This window comes from Scomber scombrus, chromosome 5 (assembly GCF_963691925.1).
Source record: "Scomber scombrus chromosome 5, fScoSco1.1, whole genome shotgun sequence".
Classification (NCBI taxonomy): Eukaryota; Metazoa; Chordata; class Actinopteri; order Scombriformes; family Scombridae; genus Scomber; species Scomber scombrus.
In genome coordinates, this window is record NC_084974.1 from 9,045,985 (window position 1) to 9,068,959 (window position 22,975).

Here is a 22,975-nt window from a genome sequence, read left to right on the forward strand (position 1 = left end):
AGATCAAAATCAGAGAATTGAAGTTAAATAGGAATAAACCATGTCTTTTCTGTTTTTGTTAGCTATGTCTAAAAAAATAATGTATCACTATGAAAAACGTTTTTAAAGACTTTGCAACATATATCTTTTTGTTGATTCACATAATTACTTTTGTCCTGTTTCCATTTATGTGTGTGTGTGTGTGTGTGTGTGTGTGTGTGTGTGTGTGTGTGTGTGTGTGTGTGTGTGTGTGTGTTTAATTCAGTCAGAACTTTCTGTTGTTGAAAAGCTTTTGATTAAGAGTTTTTAGCAACATTGATTCCCATATTTTAAAAAACGACTTGTATAGTCTTTGTATGGAGCCAATCACCATCCTTATTCCCTCTCTCCTCTGTTATTCCCACCCACCATGTGAGCGAGAGGGGATGCAGCGATAGTAAACGAGCGCGCCTAAAGACAACAACTTGATTGCGTATGGAACGTCCGGTCAGCGCTTACAAAATTAAAACTTGCTTAGAAACATTTCAAAGGTTAAGTGTCAGAAATTTAAAAAAGGCACAGCTCTACTTATCAACAATAAATTGATATGTGTAATTACACCATAACTGCTAACTGCTTATCACTTTATATTTTTCCTCTTCAAAGTGACAAGTAGCTTTATTTTTGAAGGTGAATTTCCTGCAGAAAATCAGCTTGCTTTTGTACAGCTGGGGACCACAGACTGTAAAAAGTCAAGAAATGATTTAGCAGTGTTAAAACAATAAGATACTGTAATTAAGTAATAACTTAATCCAGTTTTTTTTAAAGAAAAAAAAAAGTAAAATATGTTGTTATTTTTTATGCACTACTGAAAGCATACTTAATGAATATCATATTCCATTTCTGCCAGTTTATCCTCCTAAATCTTACACACTGGTTTTTGAGTACATTACAAAGTGTATGTACAGAGAAATAACACAAACAACTGAATATTTTCATAAGGTTCTATATTTCTTGTCTTTGTAGTGTGCCTCTACATTGGTGTTCCTGGAAACTGGCCCCTTTCCCGTTAAAAAGTGTGAATTCCAATTTATGAGCTCATTGCTTTCCTGTTAGTTGTTACATGAACGTTGTAGTGTGTGTGTGTGTGTGTGTGTGTGTGTGTGTGTGTGTGTGTGTGTGTGTGTGTGTGTGTGTGTGTGTGTGTGTGTGTGTGTGTGGGAGTGTTGAGGGGGGTGGAGGCTGATGAATGGTTCACTTCCTTCCTTCCCTACCTCCATCTGGATATGAGAAGACAGCACTGGAAATAGGAAAAGAAAGTGAGGAAAAGAACATAGGCTGCGGGACTCCCAACGACAGATAACAATTCTAACAAGGAGCCGAGTTTTCAAAGGAATCCATGCGTGTCTAACAACTTTTCCTGATAAGTCAGGACTTGTAGACTTACAGTAATCTGTACAGAGCAAGTGAAACCAACCCAAAGTTAAACATGTCACAGACAGACATGTATCTGCTGGTTGCCATCGGATGCCTCTGCTTTCTTCCTTCTGGTAAGTCACATGTTTTAGCTCATGTAAATGCTAAATGTTATTGAAATTCCCAATATAATCTAAGGTAAAAGCACACATACACACAGTACATGCTGCAACCAACTAAATTCACATTGTACTGTTGTTTATGCTTTTGAATTCACCTTTATTAACATACAGCAGCTGTAGTGAAGGTGTTGTCTTCAAGATCTTTGAAAAAAGTAATTTCTTGATGATATTTGATTGCAGTCATGTTTGTGTGATAAATTTATTTGGTATTTGTAATGTTTGTTTAACTATACCTCTCTTATAGTGTAGGGGCACTTGTCTTATTTCAACATGAAAATGTATTTATGTCAATACTGAAGTCAGTAAGCAATCCAAAATAATAAGTTTCATTTGCATTGAGAAAACTGTATCAAATGATTCCATCAGGTAATTTGGAAAAAAGACATTAAATGGCACCATCAAAATACATTTCATTAAAGAAGAACCACTGTACAAAATGACTTCACATCCTCTTTTTGACCATGCAGTTTTGTTGCACTATATGGAGGTATGAAACCTTGTGTTGTTTTTTTTTAGGTTTCCATGCCGAAGAATGTATTGAAGATGTTCTGGCAAAACGTGAGACACTTTATGCACCAGCAGGGGGCAGTCTGTCCCTGTTCTGTGTGGTCCAGCACTGCGGACACAACTGGACAGGGGAGTGGGTGTGGAGAAATTTGACAGATGAAAAGTCAAGAGTTGTCAAAGATGGTGACAGGTACCGGTTAACCAATGTGAGTCTCTCAGCCAATCAGACCAAAATGCTTCTCACCTTTCTGATTGTCAACAAGGTCGACGAAGGTTCCTATGGATGCAAGGTCTCATGGGATCAATTGGGAACTGCTCTGGGGCATGGGACGTACCTGAACATCACTGCACGTATGTGGAAGCATTTGCACAAGTCTATGAGTGTGAATTGGCTGTGAGTGCAAGTATGTAAAGCTGCAACAATTAGTCAATGAATCGATTAGTCCATTGACAGAAAATTTATCAGCAACTATTTTGTTAAACGAATACTCATTTTAGTAATTTTTTAAAGAATAAATGCCCAAAAATGAGATGTTTTCAACTAACTTCCAACTTACACAGATTTTCAAATGAAACACTGTGTCCTCTCCCAGCTGTTCCATCTCAAAGGAACGTGTTGTACAGGATTTTGATCTATGCCGGAGCTGTTTGTTGTCTTCCCATCATTCTGCTATTGGCTCGTTGTCTGAGTTCTGAGATTCAGCCTAAGCCATGTCCAAGGACAGTGTTCAGACATGCAACACAGTACACAGCTGTTTACAGAGCACGACCACATCTGGCTCCACAGCCTCCACCTCGACGCCCGGTACCACAGAAACGTAGCACTTCCTCTCACAAAGGTAGTTTCACTTTGTAGCCTGCAAAACTGTTGAATAGCAGTATTGTCAGAACTTTTCCATTTACTATATTGTTTGTTTTACAGCTCCTGCCAAACCCCAGCAGAAGATTGAGGTGGGTCAACGTTGTATTTTCACACAGGATGCTGTACTGTACACTGTGTATTTCTCCTGGTTAGCCTTATATATCTTTTCAGCTGATGCATATGATTCTCTCTTTGTTTCATTCATGTGACAGGTGGTGTATGCAGACATTTCCAAGGATGCACTGAAGCAAGAGCAAGCCAGCAGAGAGCCTACACAGTCCACTGTCTACTCAGCACTCAGGTTTCCTTGATGCAGTAAAGTGGAGGAGAAAGAAGAAGAGTGGAGGGTTGTGTGATGGTTATTTAAGTGGTCTTTGCATTTTGGAAATGCTGTTTGCTCTTTGACGGGTTCAAAGATATCTCATGGGGCCTGCGGACTTCCCTCTTGTGCTGGGTTCCATCTTAGACAATTGTTTGATGTTGACTAACATGACAGTTTCAAATCATCTTTGAGCCAAATGCAAGACTTCCCCCTTTGAAAAGTCTGCATTGAAAAATGTATCAACTCTCTGGACTCTCTGACATGGACGTTATGACTGTTACTGTGAAGTAGAAACCAATTGTGAACGCAGCATAATGGACCCCAAGTGGAGCGAATAATGAGGATATATTGTCTACCAGCTGAATCACCCTGAGGTGCCGTAGAGAGAAGACAGACTTTATTTTGACTCTGACTTCACTGCTTTTTTTTGTTTTTATACTGACAGGAAATGTATTGCAATTTTTTAAATGTGAAACATGATGTTTAAAAAATCCTTTTAATGTGATATGTTCACATACAAAGAATATTAAAATACCCCTGGGTTGAGCTGGAAGTGTTGTTTGGAACTACAAAAATGAGAAAACACGTAAATGACACAAAATACAACATTTTATTTTTAGAATAAATTCTCAATGGCACATGACATAACGAAATATACATATACATATTTAGACATCTTTTAAATTAATATATTTCTTTTAATCATGTTACCTTATTAATTAGCGTACTCTGCAGTTAACATTTTTACATGACATCAATGCAAAAGAAGTTATCATTTAATAAATTAAGCATATGAACAGAGAGAAGGCTGCAGGGTGTTTAGGCCATACCTGCTACAAACTAAACAACATCTGAACTTTCTGTTTCTGTCCTGACGACTTCTGTCCCTGCTCTGTCCCTGCTTCCCTCACTCGAGGTAATTGCTGGTCTTCACTTCTGCTTCTAGTAACGTTATATCAGAAAGGAGTGGAGAGAAACCTAACAGCTTTCTGGAGACTTGAGAGGTCACCTAAATTACAAAGTGGAGTTTTTGTAATTTGGGTGAACTGAGCCTTTAAACCCTCTGGGTTTTTAGTTTCATATGGCAGAACTTCACACGCTGTTGAGCCATCCTCATAGCGACAATTTGAGTAGATAAGCTTTCTTCCAAAGACCAGTTTGGTTGTTTGGTCACATAGGAAACACATCTGTGTGTCTTTTAAGCTATTTCTTGATTTGCTCCCTCTCACCTTGCCGTGCTAACTCTAGGTTGTGCAGCTCGACACTAATGTTATAGTACAATTGAAGACTAGAGTAGGCCTATTGTCCCATTGTGCTTGTAAGCAACTGGCTTTACAATTTACTTCTAAGAGACTGTGTAAGAACAACCAACAAAGCATACAATTAAAATTACAAAAGAAAAGCTCCAAGTTCACATTCAAAGTGTTTTTGCCAAAGTTGGTTCATAGGTTTGTTTTAACCTGAAGCATCATTTTCAAGTCATCGTCATCAGCCCCGATGCTGGGAAACTTTAAACCCTAAGGACTTCCTGTTCAAAAGTTCCACCCAACATAAACACGGGTACACTGAGCTAGCAAGCTTCAATGGGAGGTATCAGAAGGTGAAATGTGGTCAGTAAGTGCAACGTCTATTTTCAGCAAATGTGGGTGTTGATCGGCTACCCACAACTGTGCTGTAACCAGATCCAGAAGAGTTTCGTCCTCTCACATAGTGAAAGAGAGAGAGAGAGAGAGAGAGAGAGAGAGAGAGAGAGAGAGAGAGAGAGAGAGAGAGAGAGAGAGAGAGGAGAGAGGGCTTATGATAGATTGTAAGGCGCAGCTTTGGCTAAAATAAGCTTATGGCGAAACATGTTGGCAGTGTCTCCTACTCTGCCCCATGTGCACTATTTTCCATGAACCAAGCACTTGAGTTCAGGGATTTGAAGTTACCCTTATGGATACAGAAATGCTATCATATGTATCGACTGACACTCAGCAAAAGTCGTGTTTATAGTGCAGTGGACACAATGCAGCAGCTAGCAAGGTTACAAAAACAGTCTGGAAATCAAAGATGTTCCCTAGAAAAGCGACTTTATTTGCAAAGGATAAGTTTAGATCCTACAGTGGAGAGTTGAGACTCCCAACGTTGTCACCTCAGAGGCTTTGCTACTACTTTATGTTTCTGTGCGTGTGTGTGTTTGTGTGTCTGTGTACTGTTTTAGGCAAAGGACAAACTGTTGCCAAATGTACCGTTCAAGGGCAAAGGCAAAGGAAAACATCCAGATGTCTGACTATGGATTTTCATAAGGACATCCTCTCCACTGAGTGCTCAGCAGTCAACTAGATAAAATGCAACAATTTGGCCATATAGTCTCATGTTACCACTCTTCTAAGTTGCCATGTCATGCTACTAAACAATATGCTTAGGCGGAGTCGAGCCCAGCCTAACACTCACAGTATTACAGCCATTCCAGGACTTTTAATGTGACGTGGACAGTTGACAACTGATATGCAGCAACTTGTAACATTGGCAAAGTATTGACTGATTTCTAAAGCTAAAGGCTGGTTAAAAAGAGGCCCAAACCAACATTTCAGCTGCTTCTCCTTCTCACTATACACTCACAGTATTGTCAGTTACTTTATAGTGTGTGGTGACTCAGGTGCATTTGGGAATCTTGTCAGAATATCCTTGGCTTTAGGAAAGTGGTTCTACAGTGATTTTGTCTTGATGTTGTGGTTGTTTTGTGATTTTTTCTTTTCTTTTGCAGCTCTGTCAGTCTGGGCTGCCTCTTTGTTGTGCAAGTCTGATTTTTCTTCCCACTCCACTAAACTACTCAGACTGAAAGAGAGAAAAAGGAACAGAGAGGCAAGTTAGATGAAACAACACATGCTCAACTGTTTTGAAATTACACTGATCATGAGATGATGAACAGTGTATTTGAGAGCTGTAACAATGTTTTTCTTATTTCTTCCTGCATGCTGAATTGATTCTGTTGATTTAAATGGATTCTGTTGATTTCTATTTTAAAAAGTAGTAAAATAGGCTGATTGGCCAGGCCTGACAAGACTTACAGTTGTGGATGAGTGGCTCATCTTGTCAAATCGGAACTTCAAGTTTGATCTCGGTGACGTCCTATTTTTACCATCTGCAGAATATAGAAGGGATGGAAAGGAATGGGAGGAAATGCTCATTAGAGGACACAAAGCTGTCATCTGTGGCAGCTGTGAGATTTGGTGTAAATCTGCACAGTTTACCTACCTGTGGGACTGCGGCACATGATGACAGGGGTACCTGATCCCTGGCTGTCAACACTGAGGGAAGGACTAAAGGCAGAGCAGGAAGCTATGGAGGGGTGGCCAGCCTGAGGGGGAAGGAGGGAGTGCAGACATGCAGACAGTTAATATGGAGGAAGAGGTGGAGGAGGAAAAGAGTTCAAGAGGCTCAGTGGAGGAAATTGTATTCTGCTGAAGTTCTATCCTGTCAGTAAAAGTTAGAGGCACTAAATGTCAAGCAGGAAGCTGCTCTGGAGGGTAAAGGCACCATATAAGACATTTTTCTTTAATTCAAAATTTCACATGCCAAAATGTTGTGGTATTGTCTTGCACTGTAGCATAATGACAATAACGCTTCTAATTATTTGACCAGAGATTCAATTTTGAGGTTGCATACATTTTTGTGTTGTAAATTCATTGTAAATACTCATTTTTAAAAAATCAAAATGTGAATGGGGAAGAAGAAAAACATAAACTGAGGCTTTTCCTGGAATATCAATGATTTGTTTCCATCATTATTATATTCCCATGCAGTTATCACTGATCTTCAACAATGACTGTGACAATTTTAACAACACACTCCATCTGTGCAATTCCACGCCAAGTAAAATGCTGAGAGTAGGAACGAGTTGACACATTTCTCACACAAGATAAAACAAGACTGACAAGCAGAGGCGTCCAACACGCTGCCAGCGAGATGAGCTGCATCACTATAATCATTCTGCTGATATTCAACATTGTCTATTAGACAGCTCTTGATAATTACACACTATTCTCACTGTGATAGCTTCCACACTTTTGTCTAACAACATCCTCACAGTCCTTTACAAATGTTTCCCAAACAGAGTAAATGGGACACGAGTTGCCGTTATAAGAATGTTGAGACACAGCGTGTGTTGTACTCACTGTCTCCAGTTCTTCCAGTGCTTCCGTTTCTCCTGTGGTGCTGCTGAAGCTGCTGGTGCTGGATGAAGAACGAGAGATGTTCGGTCTGCCGCTGCTGCACTCCTTCAGTTTTAGGAATGGCCTGAGGTGGAAAAACAGAACCGAACAGAGATGAAGAGAAGCCGGAAATAAGATTTTATGTAGACGAATGCGCAAGAAATATTGATCTCCGACAAATTTCTTCTAAAAATTGTTATCTTATCTGGCCAAAGACTAACTTTCCTCAATTGGCCTTTAAAGAGTTTAGAAGAGAAATGTATGTCTCACCTCTCTTTGTTGGGGCAGATCTCAGGTGAGCTGGGATTGGATGATGTCTCTGACCTCATTTCCTGGGAATGTGGGCAGATCTCAGCAAGCTTTTGGTCACTGCAGACAAAAAAACAAAACAAACAAAAATCTTAGTGGCAGCAACAATGTAAAACCTCCATCTACCTGCATGAAAACACAGACAATGCTGGTGTTTGAAGTGTAGTAGTAAAACCTAAACGCTGACCTGCGGGTGTGTTTGTCTGGAGTTTCTGTGCTGGAGTGGAGTCGGGGGAAGAGTCCTGAGCGTCGTTTTACTGGACTCTTCAAGGGAGACTTGGCTGACAACACTGGCGGCTGGAGAAGATGAAGAAGACTGAAGGATGAAGTTTAAACTCTTGAATTTACTGTTCATTTCTGATGGTATGCTGCACTGGTCGACAAAAAAAGCTCTTTCTGCAGGTGTCAATTTTACTTTTTTTACTTTTACAATGTTTTACCAGCAACACAGATCAAGCTGGTAAAAAACAGGACACTCTGATGATGCTCTACATATCTATCTTTCCCAGCCCTCTACTCACAGTGAAGGTGCTCTTTGTGCACTCGCTGCTGCTCTGCGGTAGTCCTCCTCCACTCAGGCTTGCTGGGACACCACCTCCTACGCCGGGGCTCCTGTGGCGGTGAGACCCCACCATAGTCTCCATGGAGTGACTCCTGACACGCATGGCTCTCTGGAGGAGGGGAAAAAAACAGGGAATGAGTGAACGAGTGGGATGAACACAGAAGGAAGGAAAAGTTGGTGACAGGGTTAAAATATACATAGAAGGACAGAAAGAGGGTGAGTGTTGAAAATAAAATGAGAGGAGAGGAGGGGAAAGAAGAAAGTCAGGTTTAATAAGCTCAAATGGTTCATTAATGTTCTTTTTATAAACTGTAAACAGGAGTATAGATGCTATTTCACAGTACAGCCACCAGCGGGCGCAATTCTCCAAGAAACAACTGAATGAGGTAAAGCTGATGAATGAACGTGTTGTACTACTCTGCATGATTACATTGACTTCTTTATTTTGGTTCATTATTAACAATCAGAAAAGCTCATTTAAAATAATTGAAAAATAATCAAATAAATACAACACAGCTACAATAACACCTTAATATGTTTTGCTATATGCCGCAGATATGATGTTTTCATTATATGAAAGCATAAACACAAAACAAAACAATATCATAAAAAATAATGTTTATTATCATGTGGTAATCCGCTTCTGTATTTACAGTAGTGCAAACAGGTAATACACAGCAACTGACAGGGCGGCAATGAGAACGGCGCCCCCTGGGACTGACTGCAGAAAGTGCAAAGTAGCTGTCCATAATGCCTGTGAAAAGTGAGAACCAAATATGTCATATCAGTTGCAGATTCATCACTCTCTCTCTATCTCTCTCTATCTCTCACACAGACACACACAAACACACACACACACACACACACACACACACAGACACAACACATGTGGTAACATACAGTCTAATTGTTGTATTAACATCAATTATCGTTTAGTTGTGGACAAAAATATGTGGATAGTGAGAGAAAACAGAAGAAAGGGATACATAATAAAAGAAGGGCCATTTGAAGTCAAAAGTGTCCAAAAACTACATGAACACAGAGCATTTGGATCCATTTTTACACACTTATACAGTAAATGCATAGGCCTACACACACTTACATGCACTCAGAGCATAAGGTCAAAGTATAGAGAAAAGCTGATGGTTTAGCACCTGAAATCATTTAGCAAACCTGTGACATTTAGTTGACTTTCAGTAAGAAAACTTTGTGTGTTGTAATACTGCTGATTAAATGTCACATAGCTGAGAGAAGATGATGGCACTTATACATTTGTCCGGGCTAATGTTTACCTTGAAGGACTCCAGCAGACCCCCGTGCCCCCCGTTCTCCAGCTTGTCCTCCTCTCCCGCCTGGCCCAGGCCCAGCGTAGCCTGGCTCTGTCTGTGCAGCTCGTCGTGGAGGTTGTCCAGCAGTGCAGCTCGCGTTCGCCCCTGGAATGAGTTCACACACACTAAAGTCACGCATGAAAGCAACGTGGATGGTGATAACTGTGGAAAAAGGCATGCTGCGGCCGGCGTTTGAGGGCACATGTGCATGCGTGTGTTACCTCTAGTTTGGCGAATTTGTCAGATTTGTAGCAGGCGTTCTCGGCATTGATCAGCTTTGTCAGCAGGAAGTCTCGAAACTCAGGACCCTTGAGAGAGAGAGAGAGAGAGAGAGAGAGAGAGAGAGAGAGAGAGAGAGAGAGAGAGAGAGAGAGAGAGAGAGAGAGAGAGAGAGAGAGAGAGAGAGAGAGAGATAATGAACAAAAGGGGCAGTGACAAGGAAAGGAAAAGGTGACCTTCATCAGCACAGTGCAGATTACAGTGCTGAAGCACACTAAAACAAAACAAAAAACTGTCTGATCAGCATCGACCTCACTGGTTTAAAATTCTCATCTGCCTCAAATCTTATGTATTTGTGCTTATATGCTGAAAATCCTGTTTCAATAAGTACCTGAATGTTTAGCACTGAGTCTGGAAGTCAGATTTTGTTTCTAATGCAGTTTTATGGGATCAATACAGGATCAATTTCCTCTTTGTAACACTATCTGAAATAAGCCATCTCATTTTGGCTAATGTCACACTGAAAGATCAGGAGGCGAGTTTTTCTTTTTATATGTGCAATCAAATTTTAAACTTTTACTTGTTTTAAAAGAGTATGTTTTAATACTTACAGCTATAAACACTGTGTTGCCAGAGGTGGGAAAAAGTTATTGTTTAAGTAATTAGCATTTGCAGTGTGCTGTAGTAAATTTAAAGAAATATTCAAATTTGTAATTATTTTCAAATGAATGTTATACACTTCAAGGAATAGTTCAACAATTCGGGAAATACATTTTTTTGCTTTCTGACAAAGAGATAAAAAAGAACTGTTCTCATATCTGTCTGTTTCAGCAGCTGGTTAGCTTAGCTTTGCATAAAGACTAAAAACAAGAAAACCTGGCTCTGTCCAAAGGCAACTAAATTTAAAAAAGTGTGAAATGATAAAAAACTAAATTTGCAGTTAAAACAAACGATCAGGTGTGTCTTTCTGTTACTCCTGTAACACAATTATAATCTTTTGTCATTTCTGGATAGTATTTTGCATGCTGCAGTCTGGTTTTTGTTTGACAGCATAGTCTATAGTATTAATCCAAAGTATCATATTCAGTCTCTGTCTGCAGGTCAGGTTTCCCTCCCGATTGGCTGCCGTTGGAGTGTGGCAAAGTATATACCCATAGTGGATGAGTGGTTCTCTGCACATCACTTATAAAATAATTCTTAATTTTGGGGCTAGAGGGGCATATAAAGGTGAATCATGAGTAATGTCATGAGTCATTGATATTGAAGTCAAAAAGCAGGGCTGTCTAACACCATCACATTTATGACTAGAGTAGGACATGAGTCACTGCTAAAACTCAAAGATGCATTTTTCCTTTTCCTCTTCTTCTCTGTACTCTTTATCTCACCTTCTTAAAGACAGCTGGGTTTGGGAGAGGGGGTCCAAAAGGAGGTACATCCTCTCTCGCTGTAACAGACACCTGTTGACATAAAAACAAGTAATAATCGCACATTATTAGCATGTTTCAAGGGGTGGTTTCAAGCTGAGAGCATGAAACAAAATCTGAAGGAAACTTGGGAACATTATGTCATTCTGAGTGATTCATCATGAACTTTGTTGTGTCTCTGCTGTTCCACTTAGTTATATGTGCGCAATATGTTTTCTGACCAGTAAACAGCTAGCAGGGACAAATAGTAGCTTGAATAACTATTTACAGCTTCTTTAAGCTTATATAAAACATAGTAATACAGACATAAACACACAAAGTATCTTCTATAGCATAAAACAAACAGGTTATGATGACTAACAAGCTATTGAAGGGAAAAACAAATGGTGAAAAGAAGCAGAAATATCTGCATATTTGCTCATTTACAGTTATTACAGAGTAGTATCATCTCCATACTCTGGTCTGGTTTGTACCTTGTATGTTGTGTTATCTGTACACGGGTTCTCAACCTGCACCAGCACATAAGCATGAAGGAAGTTGGATGCGATCATGTCTGGGACAAATGGTGTGGGCTCTTCCTGGAAGACTGTTGCTACGATGTCATTTCCTATGTGCCTTTTCCTCTGGAGCTGGAGAGGCACAAGAGCAAACATGTATTAGTTATAAAAACCTTTTTTTATGTGCTTCTGTAGCAGAGGAAAATTTTAAAAGAAGATCACAATGTATAAGTCCTTCATCACACGTAAACTATGAAATACAAAAGGGCATTTATGTGTTTCTAGGGTGGATTTTAGAGGCTTTACATCAAATAACGTTCCAGCTTTTGATATAACACTGAAGCTGTTTTAGCAGGGGTTAATCAAAAAGCAATTTAGCAACAAGAACAGCAAAACACATCATCAATAACTACAACTGACCAGTTCAATGCTGGTATTTTTGAGTATCCTCCCTCAGCACGTGAATCCACGGCAGCTTCAGTGTAATAATAATAAAGCCAAGATTAAAGCCTTGTACCTGCTGGACGTCTCCCTCTGTGAATGGAAGCTTGGTTGACACGTGGAACATAATCTCTCTCTGTCTGAAGACAGTGAAGACAGATTCGGAGCCCGTCTGTCCGTGGGACACATCCAGCCCACCGCGGAACCTGTCACAATATCAAAGTGCGCCCGTCATGTTCACTGTGTTGCCCTCCCTCCAAGATAAGGTTTTAATTCATGTATTTTAAATGCATTATGTTAGTTTTATCATCCCTCCAATGCCACTCAAAATACTGTGCCATAATCTATCGGATGCAATTAAAAGAGTCAGGCAGTAATAGTCATGAGTGTAACACAATAGAAAAAAGCCTGTGAGACAATACAACACACGCAGCTCTGATTACCTGTCTATGTGGCATTTTGTTGTAAAGGATATGATTCACTAAGAAGTTTATCCTGATTACACGCTGAGGCTAAAACAGCAGGATAAATTGCTTGAAGGTTATAGTAATTCTATTGCAATGCACTGCAATGGCATCTTTCTTTTAATCCTTGTGTACCCTTTTTCTCTCTTTCCCCTATTTTAATATCATGTAGTTTTGTTATGAATTTGGCCTTCTTTCTTTATGTTTAGCAATCTTTTCTCTTACTCATTTGCATTCTCCTCCTGTTTCTCACCCTTTAAAGTCCTGAAGTTCAATGTTGCCACCCAGGATGCTGAGAAACTCCTTGAAGGCTGGGGACTCTTCATTGTTCCCAAACAACTGTTCCTCTGACGTCTGAGAGGAAGAGGAACAGCAGAATACAAGGAGCAGATCAGTGTATGAGATCAGAAGGCGTATTTAAAGACAGGCTCAATTTTAGATCAATATAATTGCTCACCTGTCCAAACTTCTGGTAGACGACTCCAAATTTAAAGGTGTTGTTCACCTCGTGTTCGTCGTAAGCCACTATCAACTGAGATCCCTGTGCATGAACAAAGACAATTACTTCGTACTTACTTCCCAACTACTTGCTGTCGTAGTTTGGAAAACATATTTTCCTCCTAGCCAATGTGTCTCCAGGGCAGGTTTACTGGGCCCTCGTTACGCAAGGCTGACATGCGGGAAACTGTCACAGCCCTCGGCGAGGGCAGTGATCTTGTCGCAGCCTCTTGCAGACTGAGACACAGATGGTTTGTTTCCTTCCCTGAGGCACGGACTGAAAGCATGCTCCATCACAACCCTCTACTGGGCTCACAGGAGGAGAAACAGATCCGTCCTTTCCATTTTAGAAACTTGTTGTATCATCAATTGTTTATAGAATAATGTACTCGCTGAACGGGGCTTATGTTAGAGAGGTTAATGTGAGAAGAGGGAAGAGTAAGAGAGGGTTGGTGTAAGGACAGGTGGGAGAGGCTGGCTGACATTTGGCATTAAACATTTATAGACCTGGAGCAGAATTCATGGACAGGTACTGATGAAGGTGACTGTAAAGTTATTGAATGTAGTTTTAGTCCTTAAATTCCTCTTTGTTGCTTAACAGAAAGAGATGTAGGTAAGGAAAGGTCAACTTAAGTCAGTTTGAATGAAGTCAAGTCAAGTCAAACTTTATTTATAAAGCACATTTAAAAACAACCTCAGTTGAACCAAAGTGCTGTACAGTTATTAAAATACAATATAATCAGACACAAATATAATAATAAATAAAACAGTAAAGGAATAATAAGAGCTCAATTTAAAAAAGAGTAAAAGTAAAGATAAAAATACAATAAAATAAAATAAGAGCCAAGGATTCTCGCCTAGCTGTGGCTGAACGCCAAGGAGAAAAGATGGGTTTTCAGCAGTGTTTTAAAGTGCTCAATAGACTGTGCAGCTCTGACCTGGATAGGTAGGCTGTTCCACAGCTTTGGGGCCGCCACTGAGAAGGCTCTGTCCCCACGGGTACAAAGTCTGGACCGAGGTACTGCCAGGAGCAGCTGGTTTGCCGACCTAAGTGCTCTGGACGTACTGTGAGGCTGCACAAGCTCTGCTAAATAAGATGGTGCCAGACCATTTAAACACTTAAAAACAATTAATAAAACCTTGAACTGGATCCTAAAATGAACAGGCAACCAGTGCAATGATGCAAGGACGGGACTGATATGATCACGCCGTTTCTTTCCAGTCAGCAGGCGGGGCAGCTGCATTCTGGACAACCTGTAACCGGCGCAGTGCTGACTGGTCGAGACCAACAAGTAAAGAGTTACAGTAGTCTAGGCGTGATGTAATAAAGGTGTGGATAACTTTCTCAAGATCCTTTCTAGGGAGATAAGCCTTTACTTTAGCTACTAGTCTTAGCTGGAAGAAGCTCGTTTTAACAATAGAGCTTATCTGTTTATCGAACCTAAAGTCACTGTCCAAGATAACACCAAGGTTCCTTGCAAAAGGGTGACAGTGAGACTTCAGGGTGCCAATGGCGCTGTTATAACCATCTAGGAGATTTTGTTGGCCGAATAAAATAATCTCAGTTTTATTTTTGTTCATGGAGAGAAAGTTCACTTCCATCCAAGATCTAATGTCATTGAGGCAGTCTAATAAGACCTGGACAGAGGCTTGCTCATTTGTTTTTAAGGGTATATAGATTTGTACATCGTCAGCAAAGCAATGAAATGAGACATTGTGCTTTCTGAATATGGATCCCAATGGCAACATATATATTGAAAAGAGGAGGGGGCCCAAAATAGAGCCCTGAGGCACCCCACAGCTCAGCGGCGAAGAGGCCGAAGAATACTGGCCCAGCTGGACAGAGAAGCTCCTATCTGAGAGATATGACTGAAACCACTTAAGAACGGTACCCTTAATGCCCACACAGGTGTTTAAGCGAGACAGGAGGATGTTGTGATCCACTGTGTCAAAGGCAGCTGTCAGATCCAGAAGGACCAGGACAGCAGATTTACCAGAGTCAACTGTTAAAAGAAGGTCATTTAAAATTCTTAAAAGTGCTGTTTCAGTGCTATGGCGTGACTTAAAACCAGACTGGAGCTTCTCTGAAATGCCATTTAGATCAATAAAAGACTGCAGTTGTTCGTTAACCACCTTCTCCAAGACCTTAGAAAGAAAAGGAAGCTTGGAGATAGGCCTAAAGTTGGATAAAACTGTGGGGTCAAGATTATGTTTTTTGATGAGGGGGAATGAATACATGCATAACTGGATACATGTCCTGCAGTCAGACTGCCAATTATGAGGTCATGATGTGAGATTTGGGAATGAACTCACCCGAGGATACAGGACCGGGTTGAACTTCAGTCCTGTGGCATCGTCACACAGAAGCTGACAGAAAAACAGAGTCAGTGAATTTGACAGATATCATAAGAGAGCAATCTCATCAGCCATGTCGGAAATACAGTGTATCCATAGTAAGACTCTCTTTTATTAAAGAGTGAGTCAGCCTGCATAGGTCAAACCTGGCTCTATAGCTTTTTTACATGTTTTCATTATGCAGTGTGTTTTTAGGGAGTGTAGAAATGCATATGGCGAGCCTATTTTTACACCTTGAGTTTTATCTTACCTTTGCAATCTGAGGTACACTGGGCAGCTGGTTAATGCCTGATAAAGAGATCCTGTCATGGACTGTTTTGGTCCTCGACCTGCAACAGGACATAAAGAGAAGCTGTGCTTGAGGGGTTGTTATGAGATTTGTTCCAACAAATAGATTTCTCAAAATTAATGTTTTAGGTAACAGCATTTCTCACAGAGTTAAAAAAAAAAAAAAAGAAAGAAAAAAAGAAACTAAGTGATGGGCAGTTTGATACAAAATGAAATTATACTGTGATACTGGCAATTTTCAGAGGAGCAGAATTGATGTTAGTTTAATTTATTATAAATGTCAGAGAAGAGATTATCTATCACCTGGCCACAGTTCCCTCTGCAGCCTCCGCAATAACAAAGCGCAAACATAACATTACTTGATTGTTTTTCTCGCCTGTTAATGAAAATGTCACCAACTGTGATAATGGCAGGGAAGCTGTCCACGACACCAAAAATCTGTTCAAACATATCAGAGTCAATTATGACAAAGAACATCCAGAGCTGCGACTGGGGGGAGTAAGACCCAAACAAAGGCAGCATGCAGGTAGGTTGCAATGCAGCTTTATTATTGTTTGTATGGGAGTAATTTGGAGTATGGACCATTGCTAAAAGGAAGAAGACAAGAAGAGACAAAAGCAAATGAAGATACAAAGACAGGAAACAAGCTAGAGAAGGAGTTCAATCTGGACTCAGCGGAATACAGTGTTGATATTTTGTTTATCATGTTATACCTAAATGCATGAAATTAAGAGATTAAGCCTGACAGTGTGCTGGGTGTTCACAATACCTGAGCATGATGCGTAGAAACTCCTGTCCTTCAGCCTCCTCGTGTTTCAGAGACATGATGAGGTTGCCTATGCTGCTGCCAGTGCAGTAGTAGTTCATGTGTTCCTGGAAAGAGATGAGAGAAAGAGAGAAAGAGAGATTATTTAGCAGACTTTCCCTGCTAAATACACACACACTTGATACACACACACACACACACACACACACACACACACACACACAAAAACAAGCACACAGGCACACACACACACACATTTACCTTGCCTAGGAAGTGTTTCCGGTAGGCGCGGGCTGTGCTGTTACACTCCAGGCGGTAGCTGTGCCCCCCACCAGGGCTCATGCCATCTCCTCCATCTTCCTCCTCACAGAAACTGGACTCTGAGGAGGACGGGGTCCCGGCTGGAGCCTCCACATCCTCAATCCAGTAGCCCCCAAACTGTGGCAGGATTACTTGGGGGTATGGACCACCTTTCTCCAGGACCTTAGGAAGGAGACAAAAATGTGAAAAATAAGTCTGGGGCATGCACAGTTGTAATGATAAAAGATCAATGTGTTTCACCTTTAAATGTATTCTCTATTGATGGAAACACTCCTAGTTTGTGGTTATACATGTGAAAGGTGTAAATGTGTGATTTGAGTGTATTATGCGAGTGAGATGACTCACATCTTCTATCCGTGGGTAGGGGATATAGTCATCCTGTAAAGCAGAGGGCACACACACCATTAAAAAGACACATTTTAACATACTGTGACTGAACTTCACTGACTTTCACCACTACGACACAGCTGCAAGCAACGCCACAAACACAGGCACACAAGCTAACACAAGTTGCTATGCCACTCTCAGGTGATGATGCAACAACCTGAAATGCAAAGATTAGCAAACATCAATGAGAGCGTGTCACCCCCTGAAGATGTCAGAGCCTTGAGACCAGGGTTAAAAGCTGTTACGGGCCTCTAGTTGCTTGGGCCGTCTGCTAGCATAGCACACCTCCAGTGTATGACCTCTAAATACTGCTGAGGCCTGTCTGCGGCGCTATGGACAGCCGGTCATTTATATTCTGCAGCAGTGGGAGTCAGGATACTGACAGGCCAGAGAGGATCTATTGACGGTTGGAGTTCATTCAACTTATAATCAATCAGATCAGGAGGCGATTGATTTTTTACTTTAAAATGCCCTGAGAAAAAATTTGGAAAAGTGCTCACAAGGGTGTTGATAATCTCTCAAAGGCTGAGACAAGAACAATCACAGAGCAAATCAGGAGGCATGATGAAGAAGCGATTGGGGAAAACATGCTGAGAAAAGAAGGACACCATGACACAAACTGATGAGGTGTGTGTGAGTGTGTGTCTGGTGTCTCGCCACACCTTCCATTTTTTGGTCTCTTCAGCTTTGGGGACCTAATTAGTGTCCATGTGCAGCATGAGGACGGAAAAGCACAAGGGTCAAAAAGCAAGATCTGTTTCTTTTTCTTTCTTTTTTTTGCACATCACACACTGTCCTGCCACACAGCACTCTTGTTTTCAGATCTCACTGTCTCTGTCACTGAGTGATTCATCCAACACACACACACACACACACACACACACACACACACACACACACACACACACACACACACACACACACACACACACACACACACACACACACACACACACACACACACACACACACACACACACACACACACACAGACAATTAATACACACACTTAGTTATCCTCCCTCTCTCCAGCTTCCAAACATTTCAAGTATTTCTTTCTTTGTTTGTTACAGCGGCACTGAGGCCTTTCAGGTTGCAGTGTTTTCGTAAATACAGTATATACAGATATGAAATACCAGTCTGGTAGACATGGAGAAAATTGGCCAATTACAGTACAGGTCCAGTGGAACAGCTTGTCTACATGATTGAAAACAGATGTACTTCTAAAAACACACTGACACACTCCATCTAATGCCACCAACCATACCAAGAATCAGGCAACACACACACACACACACACACACACACACACACACACACACACACACACACACACACACACACACACACACACACACACACACACACACACACACACACACACACACACACACTTCTCAGCCTAGCCTGTAATGGTCTGAGTGTATATGGATGCAGCAGCTGTTGTAGTCAGAGGGGAGTCATTGTCAACAATACGAGACTGATCACAAAGGCTCTCTTAAGAGTCATCAATTTTCAGTCATCGAGAGAGATGAAGACAAGACAAAGGGAGAGGAAGGAGGGAGAGGCAGGTGAAGTTAGGAGAGGAGGGGGAAAAGAAGAGGTGGGGTTCAAATAAGGTGACCTTCATCAGCATCATCCAGATTACAGTATTGAAGCAGCCTTTGAACGCGGAGGCTTCCAAATGTTGAGTTATAGGCAGCAGAGCTCAAGAGAGAGGATCGATGCAAGCTGAGGTGCAGAAAAGACGGATGAGGGGCAGAGTTTCAGTGTGTGTATATGAGACTCTTTGATCATTAGGCTGCATTGACTGCCATGTCATCTACCTGTCACACTTTCCAAATAACTATCCTGATGTCTTCCGTTGGCCTGTCCTGCTGCAAAGCCCCCCCCCCCAAAATCCTCTTAAATTCTGTCATTAGAAGGAAAATGATGATTTAAAATTCAAGTATGAGGCTGATGCTTTCTATATGTTTCTTATTGTCAACTAAACAAATGAAAAGAACAAAACCATGTAATACTATTTAAAGACTGTACTGCTTCACTCATACACTGAGGAGAAACATATTTCAAAATTGGGTCACAAAAATATGGTTTCATTAATTAAAATATTGAAATTAAAACATTTCCTGGAACAGCTGGACACTGTAGTTTTTACTAAGCATTACTCACACAGACATAAATACACATGTGGTGCTCTAATGAGTATTGCACCAGTGTGGTGTACAGTTTGGGATCAGCTCAAAATAAACTACAGTGCCCACATTTCAACCCTGTGTCCTAGAAATTGTGTTTACATGCTACCAATTTGCAGCAGCAAATACATGTGTGTTTTTTTAACAAGGTAACGAGGACATGTTGTTAATGAACATAATGGCTGAGTCACAAAATGTTTACAGACACTGTGTCAACCACAGCATTGTTCCTCATGGTTGTGTTAAGACACCCGCAGCACTCGGTTAAGGTTATGGACTGATTGTGATCCTGTTTAAATACTGTAAAGGTCAATAATGTCTTGAAGTTAAACACATGACGTGTTTACTTAGTTAACATTTAAACAAAACCGCAGTCCACAGTCTTTCCATAACCTTAACCGAAGTGGTTTTGTTGCTTAAACATAACCACACAGGGCACCTGATACAAACAGTGTCAAATTATGAGTTGCATAACTCTGGATACACAGGGAATACTTGTTAGGACAAATTTAATGTTGAATTTGGAATTTTCATGGCATTTATTTGTTGATAATAAGAAATATTAAACTACCCTTTAAGAGTTTTGTCTGGAGAGCCTTTCTCTTTCCTTTTTTAGGTGCTGTTTTTGAGGATTGCTGCATTAAAACCACTTTCTTTTCTTTACCTCCTTCCTTTCAGTGACTGGTGAATGACATACTGAAGTGTGAGTCTGTTCAGCTGTGTATAGGAGTAGTCACTCTTATCTCAACTTGAAAATCGTGATCGTGATCGTGATCATCATGAACTATGAATCCTTTTTCCCAACAAAACATCCTACAAAAAGCCCTTTTCTCTCGCTTCGGATCTTCCTTTAGCTACTTGTTCCCTGGACACTTTTTTCTTTTTAGTGTGCCTTTCATTTCTCCTGCCAACTCCTTTCTCCTCCTATTCTCCCTTTTATATCCCTATCTGTCCCCAGACTACTCCAAGCTGTGCCCTTGGGGGCCTGTGGAGGGCACAAAGTTGCCGAGTACACAGAGACAGACTTTGTTCAGAAAAAAGAAAAAGAAATCAATAAATTCCATACAGAGAATAAGTAAATAGTTGTAAGCCAGTTCAGTTCATTCCAGCATGCCTATTATCCAATCTGAGCCACAGCCTGAACCCAGCTGGCTGACCTACACTGATTGAGTCATCATTGTCTGTCTCATCCATGTATATGTTAATCCTGGTGGTGGCCAGAGAACAAGAGAAGAGGAGAGACACTATCTCATGAATTTAATTCATGTTTTCTATGGACATGCTGCTACTGCACATTTGTAACTATTGCTTAAAAAATTCAGTCGGAGAGTTGAAACAGAAAGCAGAGAATAGACATGGTGAAATAAGGGAGTAAAACATGAAAGAAGAAGAAAGAAAAAGAAGTGTTTCATACCTGCATTCTCTCCAGCATATCGAAGAACTCTGCAGACTGAAATAGAGACAGAGGAAGAATACAAAATATGTCAAACAGGGTAAGACAATATTAAACTTTGACTTCCAGTGCCTTCAAATCTACTGACAACAAACACTGTTCAGTCAGCTCGGTCGTCAACCTAATTTGCATCTCATGCAGGTGTTTTATGACACTCGACACAAAACCCAAATATCTGAATTTAAATGTCTTACTCAAACATTAAAACGTTGGCAGCAGATCTGACTGACCAGCTCACTGTGTTCGGCTCTCCTCCACAGCATAAAAATATCTGTGTCAAGAGGGCAGGGCAGGGGAGAGACTTTCCCAACAACCCCTCACACCCACATGCGCACACAATGATAAGAAACCACTTCCTCAGAAAGTCACACACACACACACATATAAACACGCGCTCACGCCAACACATGCATCCTTAAGTGCCTTCACACATCCTTGTCCCCAGGGTCTCCACCTTGTCATATAAACAAGCTGTAAGGGTGATAATGGTTCTGTATGCTTTGTGTCTCGCGTTCCATATTGCACAGGTATGATGTGAAGAGGCAATATAATGTGTGCAGGGTGGTTTAGGCTACATATACACACTCACTCAAAGGACAGTTCATGGCACCAAATAAAACTTCCTATCCAAGAAGAAAAAAAAAAAAAGCCTAGGTCTTGAGGAAGAAAATGAACAATAGCATTTTATGACAGCAGCGCTTCCTCTTTACATGAATACTACACACTAACTGTGATAAAAGCTAAAACAACATCAGCTACTGTATAACTTTAACTTTAAATAACTTCAACAGCTAATGTTTCTCATACACATGTACAGGAATGTAGCATGCATATTGCAGCACATTCAATACCACCATAAAATACAAAGCAGGAGGAAACCAGGAACTAAATGACCTGCCAATGAACTATAGCTCTTTAACAAGGAAAGTCTGCTGAAGAGTTTAACTAATATTTTACAGCTGTTTGAATGACTATTACAGTAGTAACAACCTGTAGACTACTACATTTTGACAGCACTTATAAAAGCTAATGGTATTCTCCACGCTTGTTAGCTAGCAGGTAGTTGAACATGTATAAATCTATCACTCTGTCTTTTCTGCGGACAGAGCCGCACATGCACACAAAGCTTATCAAGGAGTTAATATTAACTAGTTGAGGTGAAGGCGTTGTAAGCCGATACGCCACTGTGGTAGGACCTGCAGAGTCAACACCAGGAAGCCCAGCTGTTTATATCTGTGAGATAGCAGCTCTAGCAGTCAACATGACCTGTCAGCCGACTGCACGTTGCCATGATGTATGTGTGTGGGTGTATGTGTAAAAGTAAAAGTGAGGGCAGCAGGAGAAACAGAAAAGATAATATAAGGTTTTCTAAAAAATTAGCTTCAGATATTGGGGGTTCTTCTTTTCTCCTTTGTGAATGGCTCACGCTCACAGACACGTTTACCGCGACAGCTTAAAAGACTTGTCTAACACAGCAACAACATCCGCATCTCTGGTCACCCATGGCAACCAGCTGGTGCTACCACAGTCTGCAGGCAGATTAGACCGGCTGCCTACATGACTGACAGGCTCACTGGATACAATCCACACATAGTCACGTTAAGTCATGAACATAATCAGCTGCACATTGACAGCAATAATGCAACATCACAGACAGGGGCAGCGACCTCTTTGACTCATCATGTCAGCTTCAGGATTAAAGGATTTCTTTTTAGAATTGAACACAGACTGAATTAAGCTGCTCTAATAGTTCGGATACTTTCTTTCTCTCTTTAATTTTTAATCTTTTATCTTCTGTTTTCAGTCCAACTATGACAAACAGACAAGAAATGAGCACCATCAGCATCATGTTCCTATTATAGCCACAAAAGTTACTTTCTGTTTCCAGTTCAGTTCTGTTTGTGATGCGGTTCAAAGGCTTGTTCAAAACCAACTGTACCTTTGCCAAAGTTAGCATTGCATCTTAGCATGACCTCAGTCTATATCCACAGACTCTTCTCTCCCTGCCATAACACAACTCTGGGTCTA

The 22,975-nt window shown here is 40.8% G+C and overlaps 2 protein-coding genes across 2 annotated transcripts; one reads left to right on the forward strand and one right to left on the reverse strand.

Annotated features, from left to right (window-relative positions):
* Nucleotides 1-1,170: 1,170 nt before the first annotated feature.
* si:dkey-52l18.4 (uncharacterized protein LOC560708 homolog) lies at nucleotides 1,171-3,684 on the forward strand. The gene is made up of 5 exons (XM_062419550.1): nucleotides 1,171-1,508; nucleotides 2,073-2,414; nucleotides 2,657-2,902; nucleotides 2,986-3,014; nucleotides 3,138-3,684. Exons 1-5 carry the CDS (start codon nucleotides 1,448-1,450, stop codon nucleotides 3,234-3,236), a joined length of 777 nt encoding a protein of 258 aa, XP_062275534.1. The 5' UTR covers nucleotides 1,171-1,447; the 3' UTR covers nucleotides 3,237-3,684.
* A 1,433-nt stretch (nucleotides 3,685-5,117) lies between these two features.
* On the reverse strand, nucleotides 5,118-20,944 carry rap1gap2a (RAP1 GTPase activating protein 2a). The gene is made up of 20 exons (XM_062418507.1): nucleotides 20,909-20,944; nucleotides 17,258-17,290; nucleotides 16,853-17,074; nucleotides 16,595-16,698; nucleotides 15,788-15,866; nucleotides 15,496-15,549; nucleotides 13,142-13,225; nucleotides 12,938-13,038; nucleotides 12,297-12,426; nucleotides 11,756-11,911; nucleotides 11,244-11,315; nucleotides 9,861-9,947; nucleotides 9,604-9,744; nucleotides 8,271-8,420; nucleotides 7,937-8,046; nucleotides 7,711-7,809; nucleotides 7,405-7,525; nucleotides 6,485-6,587; nucleotides 6,298-6,371; nucleotides 5,118-6,064 (listed from the first exon to the last, which is right to left on the reverse strand). The coding sequence occupies exons 1-20, from the start codon at nucleotides 20,924-20,926 to the stop codon at nucleotides 6,056-6,058; spliced, it is 1,947 nt and encodes a 648-aa protein (XP_062274491.1). The 5' UTR covers nucleotides 20,927-20,944; the 3' UTR covers nucleotides 5,118-6,055.
* Between the last annotated feature and the right edge of the window lie 2,031 nt (nucleotides 20,945-22,975).